At 47.6% G+C, this 23,062-nt stretch overlaps 1 protein-coding gene across 1 annotated transcript in view; it reads right to left on the bottom strand.

The window, feature by feature from the left end:
* Window positions 1-14,079: 14,079 nt before the first annotated feature.
* The window catches only part of LOC118663264 (zinc finger protein 407-like), a 148,368-nt gene continuing 139,385 nt past the window's right edge, over window positions 14,080-23,062 (bottom strand). The window contains exon 6 of the mRNA XM_036322715.1: window positions 14,080-16,492. Coding sequence (XP_036178608.1) covers window positions 15,192-16,492 — 1,301 coding nt within the window. The 3' untranslated portion in view covers window positions 14,080-15,191. The remainder of the gene's footprint in view (window positions 16,493-23,062) is intronic.

Here is a 23,062-nt window from a genome sequence, read left to right on the forward strand (position 1 = left end):
CATGAAATAGTGGTCCAGGAGGGGATGAGGAGGAGGAAATGAGATAAAAGGGGGGATCAAACAAACAAACCTCAGAGGAGAGGGGCCTCTCAGGAACTGACAGTAACGTGCCATGAAGTGAAGAGCAGGGGAAGCACTTCCATTTCCACCTGAGGTTAAGAAACGGACTGAAAGTAATGATTTAAAAAAACTGGAGGAGGGGAGATTCTGGTTACTAGGTGAATGTTAAAAAATAGTTGTATTTCTGTATACCTGCAACAAACAGAAAATTATATTTTAAGATGACACTATATACATAGTATTTAGGACATCAAATATATAGAAATAATCTAATAAAATATATGCAAGTCCTTTTCACTAAATGGTATAAACTATTTTTGAGATAAAACAATGTTAAAGACAGACATATATAAAGGGACATACTATGTTCATGAATTGGAGGTCTCTATATACTAATAATGTTAATTCCCCTCAAATTGATTTATAGTTTAAATACAACCCTAATCAAACTCCCAGCTGTTTTCTTTCTCTGTGGAAACTCAGAAGCTGATTCCAAATTAAAACGTAAAAGGGGCATAGATTCTATCCTAGAAAGACATAAACTAATGAAACTGACTCTAGAATTAAGCAGAAGATCTAAATATAGCTATGAGAAGTAAAGAGATTGAATTAATAATTTTTAAACTCCCCACCAAGAAAGCTCAGGCCCATATTGGCTTCAGTAGTGATTTCTACCAAATTAAAAAAAAACAATGAATACCAATATTTCTCAAAATATTCGCCCTCCCCCCCCCCCAAAAAAAAGAATTGAAGAACATTTACCAACTCATTCTATGAGGTCACTATCACCCTGATACCAAAACTAGACAAAAACATCATAATAAAAGCAATCTACACACCCAAATCCCTTATGAATACAGATGCAAAAATCCTCAACAATACACTAGCAAGCTGAATCCATCAACACGTAAGAAAGATTATGCACCATGACCAAGTAGGATTTATCCCAGTATGTGAGACTGATTTTATATCCAAAAATTAATGAAGTGCCCTATGTCATTAGAATAAAGAGTAAAATCACATGGTCATCTCAGCAGGTGCAAAAGAAACAACCTGACAAAATCAAACACATTTTCATGATTAAAAAACGCCATAACACTCAGTGAACTAGGAATATATTAATAGATGAGAACCTCCTTAGTTTGAAATAGGACATATAGGAAAAATCCAGAGTAAACATCACAGTTAGTGGAAAGAGATGAAAGCTTTACTCCTAATGATTGAGGCAAGGACACCACTCTCACCACTTCTAGTCACTATTGTACTGAGGGTTCCAATCAGGGCGATCAGGCAAGAAGAAAATAACAAAAGATATCCATATTGGAAAGGAAGGACTAAAACTTCACCTGTTTTCAGATGACACGATCTTGGATATGAAAATTCTAAGGAACCCACGAAAACCTTTGAGAGCTAATGAACTATTTCATTAAGGATGCAGGATGCAAGAGTAATATGCAAGTGTGTTTGTATCTGCTAGGAATGAATCATCTGAAAATGAAAATATGAAAACAATTACATTTACAGCAACGTCCCATAGAATGAAATATGTAGGAATACATTTAAGAACATAAAAGTAACATTTGAGACACCGTGAAAACTATAAAACGCTGGTGAGAGAAAAGAAAGTCCAATTAAATGGAAAGATATCCCATGTTCATGGAGTAGATGACCTCCTAGTATTAACAAGGCACCCCCACCCCACTTTGATCTACAGATTCAACAGAGTCCCTATTAGAGTGCCAACTGCCTTTTCTGGCATAAATGACAAGATGATCCTAAAATTCATATGGAAATACAAGGGACACAGAATAGCCAAAATGATCTTGAAAAAGAACAAAGCTGAAGACTCACTTCTCTATTTCAAAACTTAGTACAAAGTTATAAGTAATCAAGATCTTGCGGTGCTGGCAGGTGCAGTGTCCCCCACCCAGCCCAGCCTGGAAGATGCCGTGGGTGATGTGGTGGCAGAGGTATTCCAGACTTGGGGCCTAACAAGCTGTTTTGGTCACATTTTACCTGCTTAACCCTGGCCCTCAGTTGCTTCCCTCTGCTGCCCCAGGGGCTGAGGAAGCCTTCAAGCCAGGTCTCCGTTCCAGATCTGCAGGATTCTCCCACGTTCAGCCACGTGTCTGCAGGGAGAGCCCCACCCACCGCTCCGCCCTCAGAGACACCAGAGGACCTGCAGTGCCCTGAACACTGAGGTCGGAGGTGCGGGCTCTCCCTCAGCCCACTGTGCCCTCCTTACTCCAGAGCCTCCTGGGCCATTGGCCCCCGTGACCCCAGCACATGGAGGCTGTGCTGGCCTCAGCCCCGTGGCTTGTGGGTGGGCGATGGCTGGAAACACGGGTGCTGGCCCTGCAGTCCACGTGCCACCATGCTGCACGGGCCACGTGAGCAGATGTCTGACCCTCTCACCTCCCGTAGCTCAGGAAGCAGGGCCAGCAGATTCTCTGAGATATGATGTGAGAACCTGCTGCAGCCCGTACCCTGACCTGAGGGACAGGAGGTGGGAAAGGTGGACAGGGATGAGGCCTGGCAATTTCTTGTAAAGATCTGCTTAAAAATTACATGTGCCAAGAGAGTGAGCTGGGGTGGACGCAGCGGTGGCTCCTCCCCGGGTCCCTGGGAGGAGTGCGCTGGCCTGTCCCTGGGCGGGACCACCGCAACCCCACTGCAGAGTCCATGTATCAGACAGTTAAGATTTTGAACAGAAGGTAGCATTTCCTTTATCGTCTCCCATAAAAATAGCAATTTGCTGCAGCCTGTAGCTGGTGGGCTGGGGGTGCGTTTCCTGATAACACGGCGATGACAGATAGGCCTGCGCGGGAGGCTGCTGGTGGCGGCTGCGGAGCATAATAAATTGCGAGGCGCCAGGAGAGGACAGTGCCCCCGCGCCTCCTCCAGCAGCCCAGTAACGCGGGTGGCTCCGTAATGATGCTGCGTGAAAATATGGGATTAATTAGATGGGGCTCGAACACGCTGTCCTGCCATTGAAGGCGGGCGACCACGGCTGCCCCGAGCGGGCGGCGCTGAGGTGAGACAGCCCTCCGGCTCTCCTCCAGCTGATTATCCCACTTAAGGTCACGTAGGCAGACTCCCGGGCAGGCCTGGAGGGGCCCTTTGTCACATTGATTTCATTATTTTACCTGCTTTACGGAAAGGCAACACCAAAACATGACGATTTGTCAATAAAAAACGGTCGGTTTGAGGCCTGAAAAGGCAGGGAGGGAGGCTGGGGGAGGGGGAGGGAGGCAGAGCCCACCCACAAGGAGCATTTTATGTTTCCTTTTGAATTTAACCACTAAATTCCCCCTTCAATGGACAGAGGGGAAATCAACCAGGGTGGCCTCACAGGAAGAGGGTCTGGGCTGATGAGGCTGGGTTGGCCCGCTGAAAGAATGTTCTAGAATGGCCAGCGCGGAGGCCTGGGTAGGCAGGCCGGAGTCCCTGCCCGAGGCTGCCGTGGTCTCCACACTCGGGTCTGAGGAACATGGACACAAGAAGTGCTCCCTGGGCCAGGCCCCAGCTTCCTCTCGAAAACCTGATAGGAGCTAAAGGTAGTGAAGACAGGCCGCTGCTCAAAAGACCTAGGACACCCGTCCCTCACTGCGGACTGGCCAGGGGCCTGTCTTCTCCAGGCTGGGATAGCAGTCACTCCACTCCAGGAAGAAGCTGCGAACAGAACCTTCTGGAAAGAGCCAGCTGGAGGGGTAATGTCACAGGAGCTCAGAGGCAGATCCCCCAAAGCCAGGGAGCCCACTGGATGGATTTCTGCTTTCCCCATAGACAGGCACTTACATTGCACTTACATACACATTCACACAGCACCAGCACATTCGGGCATACACAGACTCTCACATAAACTACCATGTATACTCACATATGAACACACACAAATGCACACATATACACATGTACACACACTCTCTCACAGACTCCTATTCATACTCATATATTAGCACACACACATGCATGCACACACATGGGTTGTGCACACAGACAAGAGTTCCATATGAACAGATGCACACACGAGCACATACACACAGGCTCCCATATGAACACACACAAATGCACACACATACACATATGCATGCACATGTACACATGCACACACACCCCAAGACCCAATGGGATGAAGCCATTTGATGAGCCTCATTTAGTTCTGAAAGTTGCTGGGGTTTAGAATTTGGCATCTCCGCTACAAATTCCTAATCCTCTGAGAAGATAGTGGATTTTATATTTGGGGTCTTCCAGATTCATGGCAGGATTTCTGTTGTTGTTTTCACTTATCCTAGAAATATGCCTCCCCAACCCTGCATGGCCAGGCTATGAAGACATAAATCTATCCTTTAAAACAGCAGATCTAAGGAATCACTTCCATCCAACTCCACAGAGAGCTATTAAGAAGAGAGAAGTCCTTGAAAACCGAGATTTAGAGGAGGTGAGCACGGGAGTGGGCAGGAGGGGCTAGAGAGGGACAAAGAGGAGAGAAAAAAATGTCGATTAGAAAATAAAGTAATTTAAGCTGAATTACACTTAAAATGACCTTTGCAATAGGTAATAGGCAATCTGAGACAGGAAGGAGGAGCGGAGACCCAGCAGCCTGAAGTGGCTTGAAAAATGGGAAATCTGAGAGAAAAAGGGTGAGCGAGGAAAGAGCGAGATGTAAAATGAAGGCTGACAGGAGAGAAGTCATTTTGTGGAAGGTTAGGATCATTAGCACAGGGAATGCGATTAGTAGCGAAGTTCTCAAAATTAAAGAGACTTTTACGGAGGAGAAAGCTGGCGGTTGTTCCCACGAGAGCAGATGACGGGGCGAGCGTGCTGCTTGAAGGCCGGCAGGAGCACCGGACCACGCGGCCTGCCTCCGAGGAGGAGCACAGGGTGTTTGTAAACGAAATGCCCTGTGTGGTTTCGTTGGTCTGTTCTGGATAAAATCCTCAAGGAAAGGTGAATCTTTTCAGCAAAATAATGGCTCCTCGGAAAAGAATGTATTGTCAGCTTCCCTCAGTTCATTTGAAAAACAAGCACCTTGATTTTCTCAAATTCATTGTTCGGTGGTGCTTTTACTTCACTGGGGTTCAATTTCTTACTTCGTGGGGTGTGAGCAATTTTCCCAGAAATTTAGAGACTAGGTATAAAAATATAGCTTTGCACTCAAATTACTACATGAAAACATACACAGGTTTGTTCTGTGGGAGTCATGTCAATGACGTCACTTGTCATGTGAGAAAGACCGCCATAGGAGGGTCTGGCGCTGAGCCAGGAGGAAAGAGAAGGCGCTCTCAGCATCGCTTCTGACCTAGACCCGTAGCAGCTTCCTCGTTCATTCCCCAGAGTTCCCAAAGCAGGGGCTGGGGTTTCCAGACGTGTTTTCCAGGTCCCTCTATTGCAGACGGAAGCAATGCCTTGGGGCTGTGGCTGGACAGCCGTTCGCTCCGGTGTGGAGGCCTGGTGATGGCGAGAGCGGCCTGCTCTCCATAGCTCAGTCCACGGCGGACGCACACGGAGCAGCACCAGGCAAGGGACTTCCTGACACTCACAGGTGAGGGACTACTTAAAGTCACCCACCGGGAAGGGCCTTGCAGAAAGAGGGACAGGGCGTGGGGCTGAGACCCAGTGACAAGAAGAACTGGCCCTGCCGAGCCACAGCTCATAGGCCTGTGTAGCCAGGGGGTGGGATGCTCAGTGAGCTGTGCGTGCTCGGGAACCAAAAGGTGGGCGTCACTCGGGTCTTCTAGCAGGGCGGCAGGGTGCTGTAGAAAGTGGCCACAAATTCTTTGATGTTCCTTCCAAAAGGTGGAGTCAAGTCCCCTCCCCTTGAGTGGAGGTGGGGAGTCACTCCCAACAAGCAGCAGTGCCAGGGTGTGACCCTGAGGGCAGGTCACAAACACTGCCGCCTCGCTCTCTCCACTGTCTCCGGCACGCTGTCTGGGGAAGATGCTGCCCTGTGCTGAGGACACCCAGCAGCCTCAGGCAGGCCCCGGCGGAGACGCAAGGGAGCGTGCCAGCTGGGAAGAGGAGCCTCCAACCTGGGTCCAGCCTTCGGGGACACCAGCCGCTGCAACACCTTGACTGGGAGCTCCTGGGACCCTGAGCCAGGACCACTGGTTAAGCTGCCCCGGAAGCCTGGCCACAGCCACTGTGAGAGGGTGTTTGCTGTAAAAGGGCATCCTGGATTGTGGGGAAGGAACAGAAGCAGCAAGTGAGGCAGAGACGGCGGCCGGAACGAGGTGGTGGCTGTGGACGCTGGGAGACTGTGGGCTTTGGAGCCCCCTTTAGTACCGTGAGGGGCGGGAGGCCCAGGGTGGCTCCTGGCGTTTGCTGAAGCACTGAGAGATCCAGGCACCATCTACGGTGTGGGGAAACTTCCGGAAAGAGCAGGTGTGTGTGGTCAACAGCTGTATTTAAGAGGGACGTGGTGACGATGATGATAGTGGCTCAAGCAGTACTTGTTCTCTGACCGGCACTCTTGTGAGAGCTTTGCTATATCAACCCAGACAGCATTTCATGGGTGAATGTTTACAGAGACATTAAAAGACAATTATCAATGAACAAAATTCACTGAGGCTCATGAAGGGCTTCTTATTGAAAGACTTTAGCGTTCACCAAAGCATCCATTTTCAAACAAACAACCCCCCACTGAGATTTGTATTAAAATGTAGACTCCTGGGTCCTCCTGGGGTGAGTCCCAGAAACCGTATTTTAATGAAGTTCTAAGGACTTCGGATGCCAACGGTCCCAAGGCAGTGACTTCAAGAGCAGGCTGGGACTCACTGGTGTGTCTTGAATTTGATCGAGGGAACTGTGACAAGCAGTTGCACCCAAGTTAGATGGAACAGAATGGACAGCCTCGGGGTGTGTCCCAGGAGTGAGGGTAAGAGCGGTTTTGTGAAACTTCTTCCCGTTACATCAACATTTATGTGTGTATATGCATCATGCGGTCGTCATAAGAAATACATGCTTCTCTGTGGATCACAGTCAAAACAATTTCAAAATCCCTGGCTTAGGAGACATACTTTGAGAAATGCTGCCCAAGGCTGCTGAGCACGATTCACACAGAAGCACAGGGGGCTGTAACCTGGGCTGGGGCATGACAAAGCCCCTGGGGACTCGCTGGGGTGAGGTGGAGGGGGGGCAGGAGAGCAGCCATGTGGGGACCCAGGCAGTCTGAGAACTGAGGAGCCCTGGGACCCTTTCTAGACCCTGACCCAAGCTCCAGGGGACCCGGCTAGTTCCACTGTTTGGATTAGCATGTCTTGGTGGTGGAGACATTCATGTTCTCTCTTCACTCTTCTTACTGTGGGGACCCAGGTTTCGGGGTGGAAACCTGAGGTCTAACTTTCAGTGTCATGTACTGCTGTACTGTGGGGAGGACCCTCAGAAGTCCTTCCTTGGGGAGCTAAAGAGCCAAAAGATAATGTCCTTTTCTTTTTATTCCACGTTCAGGACCAATAGAGAAATAGGATGCCAAAGGCTACACTGCTAATAAGCCGATTGGAGGACGTGGCTTTAGACCCAAGGCTAAGAAGACTGCTAACTTGCCCGGTCCCTCCAGCCCAGTGTAGGCCTCGGGTCACCCACCCGTCTGGGAAGTCTGGCTCCGAAGAGCAGAGCAGTTACTCAGGAGAGAAGAGGTAAGAAAGGAAAGCGAATTGCTGGTTCTCCCAGACTCATTAGACTGGCTCCACGAACAACACTGGGGCAGAGTGAGCGAGCAGGTAGGGGACCAGGACCTGATTCCAGCAGAGGTCCTTCCTGTGAAACATGATGCCAGGGAAAAGGCACCCCACCCTCCCCAGGCTGGGCCACCAGGACTGTTTCCTTCCTACCATTGCTGGGATGTCTGACTGCCAGGGCCGCCCACGCCGAAAGCCTTTGTGAGCCGATTGCCTGCGGAGAGATGATCACCCATAAGACCACTGCCCTGATACAACATATTTTTCAGGTAGAGCAGATGCAGAATCCAGATCAGGGGACTGGGTGCCCCAAGGTTTCACTGAGGCGATCGGCGGCTGTTGAACACCTTCAGCGACGGCCCACTCTGGAAGTCAGTGCTGCTTAGGCTGGAGGACCCTTCCACCCCAGCTGCCAAAAACAAAGCAACAACGACAGTTTTAGTAACCAAAACCACAAAGAAAACTCAATGGCCTGCCTGAGACCATTCTTCTCCATGAGTGCAGCGCCCAAGATCATGGGGCGCACAAAGGTTCTATCCTACGATGTTCTCCTGTCCTGGCGGTTCCTCCTTTCTTGGTTAGAGCATATTTATAGGGCCCCCTTCTCCCTCTTATGCCTTCCAATGAGGATGTGCAAATAGACTCAAGATGGCAAAGGGTGTCAGGGGAACCATCTCAGACATGAAGAGGTAGGGGTGGCTTCTGGCCACTTCTGACTATTTAAATATATATTATAAAAGTTATTTGGTATACAATGGTATGCAATTTAGTCTCTTGCTCAGATAACTAAACATGGCCAAGATGATTATTATACAGATAATTGGTAGGAATTACCATCAGTCCATTTGAAGCAACTGACTCAATTACTTTCCAATAACGGGGGCAAGGAAGGGGGTGTTTCTAACACACACATCAGAGACGGGGGAAATGAAACGCTCTCACTCCACGGGCTGTGGACCGAAAATCTCTCTTTGTTTGGACATCTTGCTCCATGGCCAGTGCTAGGCATCTCTGGGCTGATTCTTCAGGGCAGAGGGGCAGACAGGCATGGCCAAGAGCCAACTTCCAGCCCAGGATGCAAGCCAAGTGGGAATCCTTTCACGTGCTTGGCTTCCTGGAAGGAGAAATGTTCTTATTTAGTTATTTTTAAACACAGAACTATTCACTTCTTACATCACCATTAACCAAATTTACCTACTTTTAAAAATGTTCAGACAACCATAGCTATTCAGATACTAAGGGTAATACCCTGGGTGGAGAACTCGGATTTAAGCTGCCAATTCCCCCAAGGCTGCCACCTTTTTCACCCACCTCAGGAGTCTGCAGAGAGTGCCAGAAGCTTTGCTCTCCTCTAAGCTTTCCTCGTACAATGGCTGTAGCTGCCCTGCACCCTAGACTCAGCCCTCTCTCCACCCAAACACCCAGCTCCAAACAGCCATGACAGCGGGTTGCTACAACTTCCTCACTCCTGCTCCGTCATTTCTCTAGGAAGGGAGGTGGTAGCCCATGCTAGTTTGCCATCTAGTCAGGAAATGGCTCTTGCAATTTACTGACACTCAGATTGATGTGTCAAACCTGAGACATTGTCTATTAATGCCCATTGGAACCCATGAGAATGAGGTACTTCCTCTCCTCTTAGCCACTCCTGCCCCCTTATCCTCCCAGATTAATTATAGTACAGTCTTTGTGGAACTAATTTCCAGAGTGCATATTATGACCCTGTAAATGTTGTCCACAGTTGATTTGACTTCTGTCTTATATACCTGTTTACTTTTTCTGGCATTAATGTCACTTGACTGTTTTTATTGGCTTACATTTTTAAAAAGTGGTTACTCATTCTTTCCAAACTATTCAAATCTTCATGATATATTTTCTATGCAAATGAATCACTAAGTCATCTAACAGTTCTCTTTTCCTTTTCATAGAGCCTCCCTTTATCTTCTCCAATAAGCATAACCCTTGGAAGGATACCTAAGAGGTAAATCTATGGAGAGACTGGGTATCTGACCATGTCTTTATTCTACCATTATACTTGAGGGACAGTTTAGCAGGATATAGAATTCTTCTTTGATAATAAAATGTCCCCTTAGGACAGTGGTTCTCAACCTTCTGGCCCTTTAAATGCCGTTCCTCATGTTGTGACCCAACCATAAAATTATTTTCGTTGCTACTTCATAACTGTAATGTTGTTACTGTTATGAATCATAATGTAAATATCTGATATGCAGGATGGTCTTAGGCGACCCCTGTGAGAGGGCTGTTTGACCGCCAAAGGGGTTGCGACCCACAGGTTGAGAACCGCGGCCTTAGGAGTTTGAAGATACTCCTTTTTTTTTTCTTCCCTTTTAGTATCCAAGACTGTTTTTAGAAGTCTGATTCCATTTTGATTTCCCATGTGTGACCTCTTTTATTTTTCTCTGCCTATTCTGGGTTTCTGGAATTTCATGGATCCTTCCCATTCATTTTGCTGGATACTTAATGGGTCCTTTCAAACTGGAAAATCATATCCCTCAGTCTGGTAAATATTCTTGACTTAATTCTTTGATAATTTCCTTATTTCTATTTTCCCTGTTTTCTCTTCCTAGATTTTCTCTTAGTCAGTTGTGGGTCTTCGATACTATCATTTTTTTAAATCTCCTATATTCCATTTCTTTGTCTTTTGGTCTTACTTTCTGAGGACTTTATCTTCCAATTTTTTAAATAGTTTTTAAAAAATAGCATCTACTTTAATCTCCTGGAGTTCTTTCTTGTTCTCTTACTGTTCCTTTTTTTTAAAATACAAACATTTGTTATTTCATGGAAGCACATATTATCTAAGTGCAGTTTTTGAAAATTTCTGTAAATGTGAATTCCTCCGCCCCCATTCATTTTTGATCTTTTTTATTCATGTTGGTTTGGGCCTTATGCCCATATTTAAGTAAGGCACTAAGCTGGCGGAGGCTCTGTGTGGGGCTTCTTGGTGGTCGGCCACAGTACAGACAGATCTGCAGCTGGCCTTTTCACTGGCAAATCCTCAAATATGCATCTGTGGAGATCTCGCTAGGGTGGTGCAGTCTCTCCAGAAAAGACCCTCCAGTATTCTACCAGGGGCCACATATTTGGTTTCCATGGCACAGGAGCCCAGTTGGGGAGTGACTATGGAGGTCAGTATATAGAACTTCTTCCAATAACATTGTATACATGGTACAACTCTCTTCCCTCTCCCCCGACTCTTTGCTGTGTCCGCAGCCCCAGAGCCTTTCTGTTTAGATTCCTCCAGAAGAAAAAGCTTCTAGTTATCTCTTGGATTAGGAAGTTTGGATAGGTACCTGCCTGGCTGCAGAGGTCAGGTAGAGGGAGGGGCCTTTTTCAGCCCCAACCCCACTGCCATCTTCTGCACTACCTGTGGCATTGATGCCTGAACTTCTCAGGGCTTTGGAACAGATGTTGGCACCTCGCTGATTGGGACCTCCCTCTGTGGGCACTGAGGGCCTGTTTTCTCTTTCTGTTCCATCAGCACCACTCCTCCAACCCACTTGTGGACCGTGGCCCCTCCCCAGACTGCTTCTCTGCCCTTTCTTCATCTCCAATTATAAAGCAGTGCCAGGTTTTCTCATCAGCCGGTGCCACATCTCCAAATGGCTTTTCAGTGGCAGGCCTATCAGGAAATTAACTCGTCATGCAGTGACAGCTGCTAATTTTTCCCCTTACATGTCAGATGGATCGCCTGCTGAAGCTAAGAATGAATCACCAATCCCTGATTAGAAGGTGCTTCCGAAACCTATAACTGCCATCTGAGCTAACTTTTTCCTTCATGTAAAATGATATCACCCTCGAGGAGAACAAAACGAATTGTATTCTTCACCAAGAGGAACAGGAGAAGGTTGCTTAAGTGAGCCCCATGCTCTCTTAAACTATGGGCTAATATTAAACAGTAAAATAAGTGAAAACTTAAGTTCTTTTTTCTTAGTTTGCTAAATAAATGGCCTTTCTTGTTCCTTAATTCTCTCCCCACAACCAACTCTGGGTTAGGATTCTAGGCTGGTTCTTCCATGTTTTCCCTTATGCAATTAGTTTATGTTTAGGAAAACAAAGTTTGCCAGACTTGGGAAATGTGAATGTTGCTCAATGATCACAGAATTTTCTAGACGCTGTGCTACTGGGCAGAGGGGCTCTTGTTTCTAGAACAGTGGTTCTCAACCTTCTGGCCCTTTAAATACAGTTCCTCATGTTGCGACCCAACCATAAAATTATTTTCGTTGCTACTTCATAACTGTAATGTTGCTACTGTTATAAATCATAATGTAAATATCTGATATGCAGGATGGTCTTAGGCGAACCCTGTGAAAGGGTTGTTCGACCACCAAAGGGGTTGTGACCCACAGGTTGAGAACTACTGTTCTAGAGGGAGTGGTGGGTCGGAACTGTGAATTTTGGCGTGGTCATGGCCAGGCTTGGGCCTTGATGGTTCTTTATCATGACTCACTCAGCCTGGGCCGCGATGGCTCTCCACTGACATCTATGAGGTAACTGAGTCTGGATCCACCAAGGATCCTTAGCCATCTTTTTTTCTGGGATTCAGGATCCACATTTCAGGACTGAGCTGATACATGACAGTGGAGCTTTCAGTGCTACTAACACATTCTTAGCACTTTTGCTTAGTTTTTGAAGCAAACCAAGCCACATACAGAATGTTCTTTGCACTTATCAGGTGATGTGGGTCTGTCTGCCTGTGTGTTTGTGGTGTGGTGGGAGATGTTCGGTGTCTCCTCCCTCAGATCCAACTGGTCACGAAGGCCTGTAGCCACCAGAAGGACACCTGAGTCACAGTATCTCATTAAAGTGGCCTTATGTGGCCAAAACTTGCTTCTCATGGCAACTGCCATTCCATAATTCTGTACCATACACAGGGAGCAGTGGCCAACTTTCGCCGTAGGGCCTTAAATCTAAACCATGCCTCTGTTGACTTGGGCAGGGCAGCTGGTCTTCCTTGCAAGCCAAACATCCCTGAGGTACAGTCACTTAATTGGATATAGCTTAACACCAAGGTGGCCTGTCTGAATTATAGTCTCCAAGGCAATATTTTGTTTGCTTTGTTTTTTACTTCTTTAAGGTTCTATTATATTCTCCAACAAAAAGTTCAATAAAAGCAGTAACCTGGCCATGTTTCCTTCGTGGATAAAATGTGCTGGGTGACCGTGCCCTGAGCATAGCGGCCACGCTTCATTATTCCAAGGCACACGCTTGTGTGTAGGCTCCTTGGTCCCTTCTGTGCCTATGGTCGTGCTGTGAGAAGAGACGTACTATTAACCCAGCTCCAGCGGTGATTATAGGAAACAATGCCCACTGAATCCGTCGCAATCCTTCTGAGCCTCAAAACACCTTCTGCACAGTTTTATTTTTATGCAAAGGCCTGCTCTTTTCATTGTGTGTACAATGTGATTGCTGGTTTGACATTGCAGGCTACACTGGTTTGATGAAGGATTAAATGCCACCTGAGACATATTTATCCTAAATAAATCACACACAGTAAACTGCAGCGTGTCAGTGTCAACAGCCTGGACTGCGGCAGAAAGGTTAGCAGTACAGGCCTGAGCACAGGGAGGAATTAGCATCGTGCCGACCACAGCTACCATGAACAGGGATGAGCACGAAGAAATATTTCCAGTGGAAAACATGCCCCCTCCTTTCTCTTTTCTTTTCTCTCTCTCTCTCTGACTTTTTTTTATTATTAACATGTATGAGAAGCCTGGAGAGGGGCACCAGTTTGTAAAGGTCACCTTTATCCTGATAACAAACGGAGTTGATCCTGTCACTGTTTGCTGGAAACAGTGTTTAAGAACTGACTCGCCCTGCCATTTTTAAGGAACATGAGCAAGTCATACTTAACTAATTATGAATCTCAGTGTTGAACTTGAAATCTTACCTTTTGTTTTTTGGGGGAGGAGTGGCTGTGTAAAGGGCGGTGGCCCTAGGACAGACAGGACTCCAACTCACAGAGACAAGGTTGGGCTCTCAGGGCAGAGGGCTCGGCTTCTCGGGGAAGCTCATCCCCCTGTTCCCAATCCATTCAGAAAGGTGTTCTAAATGGTACTTCTAATTAAACTAAAAAGGGACCATTCTCTCTTCCTTTCCTCATGTCTGTTCTTCACAGTTTTTAGATATTAACCATGATAGAAGACATTACTGTCACCAGAACCTGCCTGGGTCCTGTGCCCACCAGGCCGTGGAGGTGCCGGTGAGGAGCCAGTACACCCGACAGTGGGCAGATGGAGGGGAAGCCTGTGTCAGACAGAGGCGCGAGCTCTGGTTACTTTTCACAGGTGCCCATTGGTTGACTGCTGGAAATACAACATCATCATTCTCTTTAATGCTATAGTTTTATTTCAAAGAAAAAAGAAACAGAACAAAACAACCTGTGCATGGGGGAAGTGGATTATTTTACAATTTTGGAAAAGGAAGAAGAGCAATTTTATCAAGAAACAAATGACTGGGACGTAACCTTGCACTCCACAGCTACAGTGGACCCAGAGCCTCACAGACAACGCGGGTCAGGGCGGGCTGCAGGTGGGGCTTCCTGTTGGTAATGTTTAACGTCAGTCTCACACTGACATAAATTACAAATAAATCCCTCAACAATGACATAGATATGAACGTGTTATAAAAAGCAAAATATTGGCATGAACAGTATTTTCCAGAGTGCGTGTTTCATATAGAGACTTTATTATATGAAATGAAGTCAAAATTAGAAGCATTGGGTTGACTAAAACAGGGTGCATTTTAATGAAACATGAACGCCAAGGCTTTCCTTAACCGCAGGCTTTAGAAGGTTCTTTTAAGCAGAAGGCAACCAGAGCTCTGAATACACCTGCCATGTCTGAAGAGAGCAAACTGACGCGGGAGATGAATGACAGGCTTCCTTTGGTCTGGGGACACATTTCAACAAAATGAACAGGGGTGGGTTACATCAAGACAGTAATACTTGCAGTTGCAGTTTTAACCGAATATAGAATAAAATGTGTAAACGGCTACATGCTGGGTTGCCGAGCAGACAGGTCTCAAGCCACAAACACACTGTGCTTACACGTCCACCAGTGGGGCACGGCCCTTTGGGAACTGAAATGGGAAAACATTTGTATGTGTGTGTGTGTGGGGGGGGGGGGTGATGCAGAAAAGAAAACTCAGATTCTCCTCGGCACAATAGATAGAACAGAGGGAAAGACCTTTAACAAAAGAACCGAACAGTGAGCAGATCTGGGGTGCAGGGCCCTGCCTCCATGTGCAGCTCTGCCGCTGGCCCACTGGCTGCACGGCTCTCATCCCTCCACTGGGGCGTCCTGGGACTGCGCGCTTTTAAGCAGCAGTGTGAACCTCGGACGGAGAGTGTGTCTGGTGCTCCTTTGAGCTACACTCATTGTTGGGCAGGGACCACTGTGTCCACATGTGCTGATCTTTCCACACATGACCTCTGCCTTAGGCTTCCTGGAGTTCATGACTCTCTCTTTGGCTCTGAATGACTGTGGCTGCTGGGGAGCCCTCTTGGGTGTAAATGACCATGCTTGTCAACTGTTCCGCTCCACTGGGGACCATGGCCCCCGCTTGCAGGATCTCCTGCGAGTTTGCTGTCTCTATCACAGTGTGGGAGTACATGGCCGTCTCATCCTGCACCCCGGGGGGCAGTTCGGTCACAATATAATGGGTTGCGCCCTCCGGAAAGTTGCCACCAGACTCACGAACCATGGCCTGGACCAGCTCCTCGGTGACAATGATCTGTGAGATCTCCCCGTCCTGCTCAGCCAGCTCCGCATGCTGCCCGGGGACCCCCGCCTCCTGCATGACGATCTGCGAGCCCTCCCGGGCCAGCATGTGGACCGCGCCCTCCTCGTTCACGATGACCTGGGTGACACCCTCTTTCAGCAGCTGCCCGGCCGCGGCCGAGTCGCACACAGCGAACTGAAGGACGCCCTGGACCATCTTTTTGAAGGCCACCTGGGCACGCTCCTGTGAGGCGACAACAGCAGAGGGTTGCACCACCTGGGTCAGGACCTCCATGGGCTCCATGGTGGCTGGGCTCCCCTCCATGTCCGGGAACACGTGGACCTCGGCGGCCTCAGCGGGAGGCACCTCCTGCCCGGGCAGCTGGACCAGCACATCTCTATGGCCAGCCCTGCCCTTGTCCACAGGCCCAGCCCTGCCATCTGCCCCTCCCAACTCACTGACCGCACACAGCAGGGCATCCAGGGCAGAGGCCGGGTCAGGCTGGGGGATGGCCCCCTCGCTGAGGTCTAGGATCTCCTGCTTGGTCACCTGCTGTATCACCGCACCACCAGGGCTGAGGGGCTCGGCCATGTGACCTTCCATTGAGCCCCCCACCACCACCACCTGGGTGGCTTCCTCCGCCATCTGCTCCGGCAGTACGGGCCCCGACGCCCCACTGCCCATGTGGGCTCCGCTGGGGCTCGCAGCAATGACCTGGCCGTCTTCCGTGATGTGCACCACGCGGGCCACCTGGCCGGCCAGTGCCAACGTCTGCAGTGTGGCCGCAGCCGTCTCCTCAACGGAGGCATCCAGGGCGAACTCCCCGTCGTAGCCCTGGATAATGATGACCTGCTGCACCTGCTCGGGCGCTGCCGCTGCCCGCCGGCCACTGCGCAAGGGCCTGTCTTTGACCGGGGACTCCTCTGCCAGCGCGGCTGCAGTGAACGGGCTGTCCGTCTCCACGAACGTGGCGCCTTGGCCCTTCAAACGGCATTCGTAGGACTTGGAAACTATGCCTGTGGGAGACAGGGCTAGTTAGAGCCAGCGAATGAGTTTATTCTTTAAAGTAAAACAATTCTCCCGCAGATGCTTTTGAACCTCAACAGAAACATCACTGTGAACCCGGCTCAGGAGCGGTGTCCTCTCCTGGCTGGGATCCCACAGAGGCAGCCACCCAGGGGCCTGGCAGGCGCTCCTGGTTCAAGAGCGAATATAGCTGTGAAGGCGCAGGCCCTTCCCACATCCTGCTCTGACTGCCCCCTACAACTCTTACCTGTGTTTGCGTTCCAGTGCCTGGGAGGGAGCCAGGCTCCCTCACCTGCTGTCATTTCTAAGACTGTCAGCCACTGGAGGGAAGTGAAGATCAGTACAGTCAGCAGCAGTGTCTTTGGACCCAGAGGAAAATCTTCCTTTAATGTCCAAATATTAGACAGGGTATATATTTGTGTACTCAGCCAAAAGAATGAAAGCCCTGCATATCAGATTCTAAAAATATGCCATCAATAAACAGCCGCGTGAGGACAACACAGCAAGTATTTACTGAGCAGCAACCATGCTTCAGACACAAACTCCAGTGAAAAGCCGCCTGCTTGTCCTGCCATGGGCCACCGGGCCCGACAGGATGGGGCTGCAGCAGGGCTCCCAGCTCTCAGGGCTGGAGACTTGGGCTGCACTCTGCTTTGCGGACAGGAAGTTCCAGAAGCAAAGCTGGGACAATGGGCAGAGAACTGAGGGCCAACGCCAGGCAAGGCGGGATATCAGGCCTCAGGCAGGGGCCCAGGTGAGTGCACATTTGCCTTCCCCAGTGTCATCCACGATGCAGGCTGATGTTTAGTAACTGGAAATATGAATGAAAATTATAATCTTTATTTTCATTAAAAAAGAGACTGACTCCTCAAAGAGAGTTCCTATTATTTTCTTTAAATCTCAAAATTTCTATTGGTTTCCTTAATATCAGCACCTTCCTTCCTACATAAGAATGATCTATAAGTGATTCCCATTATTTCCATATTTCAGTGGCAACTACATTGTAGAAATATTCCACTTTACTCCCTTTAATGTGCTTTTTTGTAATCCTCACCCGAGGACATTACCCCCACCTCCACTGATCTTTAGAGAGAGTGTGGAAGGGGGGCAGGGAGAGAGAGAAACATCAATCTAGGAGAGAAACATCGACTGGTTGCCTCCCGCATGCTCCCCAGCTGGACGCGGGGATCAAACCTTCAACCGAGGTGACAAAACATCCATGATTCTAGCAAAATGGCCACCTAGAAACTCTCATGCACTGCTGCTGGGAATGCAAACTGGTGCAGCCACCATGGAAACCAGTATGGAGCTTCCTAAAAAAATTAAAAATGGAACTGCTTTATGATCCAGCAATTCCACTTCTGCGACTATATCTGAAGAAACTCAAAACACTAATTTGAAAGAATATATGCACTCCTATGTTCACTGCAGCATTATTTATAATAGTCAAGATCTGGAAACAGCTCAAGTGCCCATCAGTAGGTGAGGGGATAAAAAAGCTGTGGTACATTTACACAATGGAGTACTATATGGCCACAGATAAAAGAACAAAACCCTACCATTTGCAACAGCATGGATGGACCTGGAGAGTATTATGCTAAGTGAAATAAGTCAGTCAGAGAAAAACAAGTACCATATGATTTCACTCATATATTCAATCTAAAGAACAAAATACACAAAACAAAAGCAGACTCATAGAGACAAGATTGGACTGGTGATTGCCAGAGGGTGGGGGTGGGGTGGGAGACTGGGTGAAAAAGGTAATGGGATTGAGGGGTACAGATTGGTAGTTGAAATACATAGGAAATACAGTCAGTAATATTGTAATAACTATGTATGGTGGCAGGTAGGAACTAGAAATATTGGGGGAAACACTTCTACAGTATACGACTATCTAACTGCTATGTTGCACACCTGAAATGGATACAAAAGATACTGCATGTCAACTGTAATTGGACAAAATAAAAATAAACGGCTCCACAAGCTAGAGTGAGCCTCTGATTTCTCGTTTACTCACCTAGCAGAGTGAAGACAACAAGGACCACTAAGGAAGCCACCAGCCAGCTCCCCTAGGGCTCTGCAGACTGTCTTGAGGTTATATGAGCATCAGGAGAGCTTTGTGGGAATCAGCCCCATGCTTACATGGACCTGCCTGTTGTGCCCTGCTATAGGGATCCCCTACCCGACCCTCCTGCTTGACAAAAAGCACCCAGCCTCAGGCAGATTCGGGGTCAGAAGAATCATGAGACCAGGTTAAAGCACTGGATCCTACCGAGAAAGGGCTGCTCACTGTCATCCTCTCAGCTTTGACCCTCCCTGACTCTTTCTCCTTGGAGGTCAGAGACCAGGTTGGGTGGGCGGGGCACTGCTGACCTTGGTCTGTGTGCTGTCCACTGGACCCCCAGCTCCTGGCCTGCTGGGCTCCCCAGATGGCTCCGGAAAGCCTGCAGCTCCTCTCCTGGGATGGGGCATGCTACTTACCTTCACGATACGCTGGACTTGGTCCTCTGTTCCTGCCCATTCTGTCTTCCTTACACCCTGCACTTAAGTTAATTTCAAGGTCACTTTCAAACTAATTTAGAGTATGAAAAGAAAATGGACACAAAAGTAAAGAAGACAGCCTTCAAATCACCCCTCCCCAATTAATTACAGGAGAGAGCATACTGCCTTTTCATTAGACAACAGGAGAAGCTACTGTGGTTGGGACAGATGAAAATCTTACTCTTAGTTGCCTCTGAAGGAATGCTCGCGCCCAGTGCACGCAGGGTCCAAGTGGTCTCCCCCGCAGTCTGCACTGGACAGAGACCCTCAGGGCAGAATTACCCAGGGCCCTTCATAGCTCTGGCGATTGTGCCCTCCTGAACTACTTATTTTATTTGCATCTGGAAGTGGGTGAGGCCCCTCTAGACCATTACAGTAAACCACATGGGTAAATACTGCTGTCAGGTGGTATGCTGAGGCTCGGCAATGCCAACATCCTAACCTCGCCCTCGAGCCTCGCTGTCCCAGCACAGTTCATAAACGTGAGTGCAGGTCCATCTTTTGATTCAGCAATTTAATAACTTTGCGTGTGCTGTCAGTACTGCTTTGAAAAATAGCACCTATAAAATGTAACAGCCTCAATCAGATTGAAAAAGATCCAGCCACTGAAGATTCGTCCATTCTGACCGTAATGAATTAATGTTGAGCCACGTGGAGGTTCAAGTGTCATTTAAACTAATGCGAATCTCTGCTGTGACTTTAAATTCTAACTGGATGGTGCCCGAGAATTCATTGGGCACATCGACTTCAAATTCTGAGATCTTTCTAGTAAACACGAACTGGAAAGCTCACCAGTGCAAACGGCCAATGGGCGTGGTATTTGGAAAACAGGAATGCCGTACAGGTTTGTCCTTACCTGCTCAGTCACCATGATAGCCCCAAACCTGCACCCATTTTAATGGATCTCAGATGCCCAAAATAATATCTGTTACACTTTACATTTTTCAAAGACAGTGTTAGATTTCAGGATAATAATAGCAGCTTATAGCTGGCGTGTCTGAAGCAGTCCTTTTTGGACCCATTTCCAACAGGACAGTACGTGGCTTTGTGGAGAAGGTGCAAATGAAGCTAAAATGCAGCCTAGTGCCTGCTTATGAAATTCCAGCACACTGCTCAGTTGCTTTGACAAGAGCAGAGGTACTGCCCTCCCTTTTCGTACTAAGCGCACTGAACACTTACAGCCCAGGGGGAGTGGGACGGGTTCTGGGAGGGTTGAGAACCTGCTTTGGGAAGTGATTTCTAATCAGGCTCACCTCTCCCGGAGCTCATCCTGCAGCCTGGCGCCTTCCAGCCCGTCCTTGTTGAGGAGCCAGTCTCCAGGGCTGACAGCACACACCCCACCCTGCAGGTGCTGGGGTTAAGTGGCACGCGCCTCCCCGAACCCTGCTCCCGTCTGCTGCCCGCTGTGCCCCTGGGACGCTGCAGACAGGGCTCAGTCCCTGACTGCTTCCTGGCTGTGTGTGTGCTATTCTCTCCTCACTGTCATCATTTTTTCCCACAGAATAAATACCTTATGCTTTTGTTAAGCTTACATTTAATTAAAATGTACAGAATTTGTGCAGTAAACTCGAATGAAACAAATAAAACAAGGGCCCCCTCTCTTGAAGGCATACGTTGTGAATGAAAAATGTCATTACAGACTAAAAAATTTTGCAGTAAACAGGGCCTACGGAGAGAAGTTTCCCCTGTAATGACATCCATAAAATACACAAATGGCACTTTTAGTACCATCCTGAATATGGCATTTTCTGTGCTCTACACACAATCTAAATGGTTTGATCATAGAGCATAATACTCCATTGGGTTTATAGAACAATCAATGTTCCATAAAATGATGTATTTATCCAATAGTAGGCTCAGCAGTTACTGGCGGGTGACATTGCAGGACACGGGCCGGCCTCCTCGGCAGTGCGCGGCTGTAAAACTTATCTAACACCCACTTCAACAACTTCATCTCATCTGCGTCAAGTAATTTGTTGAAGCCTCAGCTTGGTTTTAAAAAAAACTTGTAATAAAAATTCATAGAATTTTCAGGAGAATGAAAGCCGATGACAATAGAAAGGTCACATTGTGTCTCCACTAAAGGGGTCAAAGGTGGCTAGCAGTTCTAAAACCGAAAGTAGATTTCATGCATCGCGTAGCAGATAAAGATGGCATTAAAAATAAAAAGACTTGTGTGGGTGAAACGCCTCGCACGTTAGGGAAGCTGGACAGTATCCTAGGTGAGCCGCTCTGTGGCTGTAGCCTGAATTTATTTTAAATTTCTAAGCTTCTCCTGAATGGCATTCATGTGTACACATTGCTAGGTGGCGTCTCAAACACTGTGTGTGTTTTAGACTATATTTTGGGAGGGCATAAACTTTAAAGTGCTAGGTTGGCTCCTTGTCATCATTAAAAGCACCCTGGATGTAATACGATTAAAAATGTAATACTCTGCGTATAAAAATCGGGGGCACACATGACTGTGGTTCTTGAGTCACATTTAATTTTTCTCAACTTCAATTTTAAGATGTAATTTTAGCAAGAGTGTTAAGAAAGCATACTTAATGTCTATTACAATGAAACAATATTAACAGATTATGTTAATAAATTAGGGCCATATATTAATGTCACAAAGCTTGTAAGTTTCTCAAATGAATGCAGGAAAAATGATAAATAAAAATTCAATGAAATATAACCACCTACAAAATTCAAAGCTGGAAGTAAATTATTCTTGCAATAGCAGTTACTAATAGTTTAGCCAGTCAAATCGATAAGGAGAATTGCTCTATAGTGTATCCAGGTTTTGGAAAATAATTGCCTGGTGTAGGTCAGGACACCCCGAGGAGGGCTCCCACAGACTCCTGTGTGCACAGGTGAGTGCCTTCTGTGCTGATCCTGCACAGGAGCAGGAGTCCACCCCACATGGAAGGCTCTACACACCCGTCTGTGATCGAGACTCTGGTTACAGAAACCTCTCGGTCCTACTGAAATGACAGTTTCACCAGCATTTTTCTTTTAAGAGAATGGGGAGTGTGTGGGAGGCAGCTGGCTGATCAATGTTTCTTTTTCACATCGATATTTCTCTCTCTCTCTCTCTCTCTCTCTCTCTCTAAATAAAAAAAGCATCTTGGTAAATATCTGCTTTATACCACTCCCCCCCCCCCCCCTCAAAGATATATGTTAAAAGAGTTACAGTAAAAATCTGCTCTGCCTTCAATTTCATGAAGGCCATCCTATATAATAAAGAAGGCATATGCTAATTAACCCTCACACCATTGCAAAGATGGCGGTGCCCACAGCCAATAAGGAGGGAATACGCTAATTGACTGCCTTGCCCTCAAAGATGGCAGCGCCCACAGCTACAGGATGGCGGTACCCAGTCCCCTCCAGAATCTCCCAACCCCCTAAGCCCCCCAGCCACCCAGGGCTGGCCCAAGGCGCAGGTAACCAGGGCCAGCTGAGGCTTGTGCTGCCGGCAGTGGCAGCAGCACAGGTGTGATGGGGCGTCGCCTTCCCCTGATCGCCAGGTTGCCTCCTGCCCCCGAGGGCTCCCAGACTGTGAGAGGGGGTAGGCCTGGCTGTGGGACCCCCCCCCCCCACTCCAGTGCATGAATTTTCATACACTGAGACACTAGTTGTTTTATAAGAAAGATCAGAAAAATTATTTTTCTGTGAAAAATTAACCAAAGTCCACATCATTTCTGAGAGACTATTTCAAATATATAGTTCATGCTGGGCAAGTTTTCCTAAAAATTTCCAGGAAGCCTGGATACAATTTTAGATAGCAAGACTTTTAGTCTTTTTTCCTTAGTTAGCATTAGGACTGCATTTAGGGTTGGTGGTGTTTTAAGATGATCTTATAAGACCCCTGAAATAAATTCTAAGGCATTTAGAAAAAAAACACAACTAAAGATAATTTTTTTCTCAAGTGGGAAATGCATAATGAGCTAGGATTCAACTTTACTGTGAAGAGTCTCCATGGGCCGAAGTATTTCCACGGGCACTGATGAGTAACAAACAATAAAAGACAACAGTTT

The sequence above is a fragment of the Myotis myotis genome, unplaced genomic scaffold, assembly GCF_014108235.1.
Source record: "Myotis myotis isolate mMyoMyo1 unplaced genomic scaffold, mMyoMyo1.p scaffold_m19_p_9, whole genome shotgun sequence".
NCBI lineage: Eukaryota > Metazoa > Chordata > Mammalia > Chiroptera > Vespertilionidae > Myotis > Myotis myotis.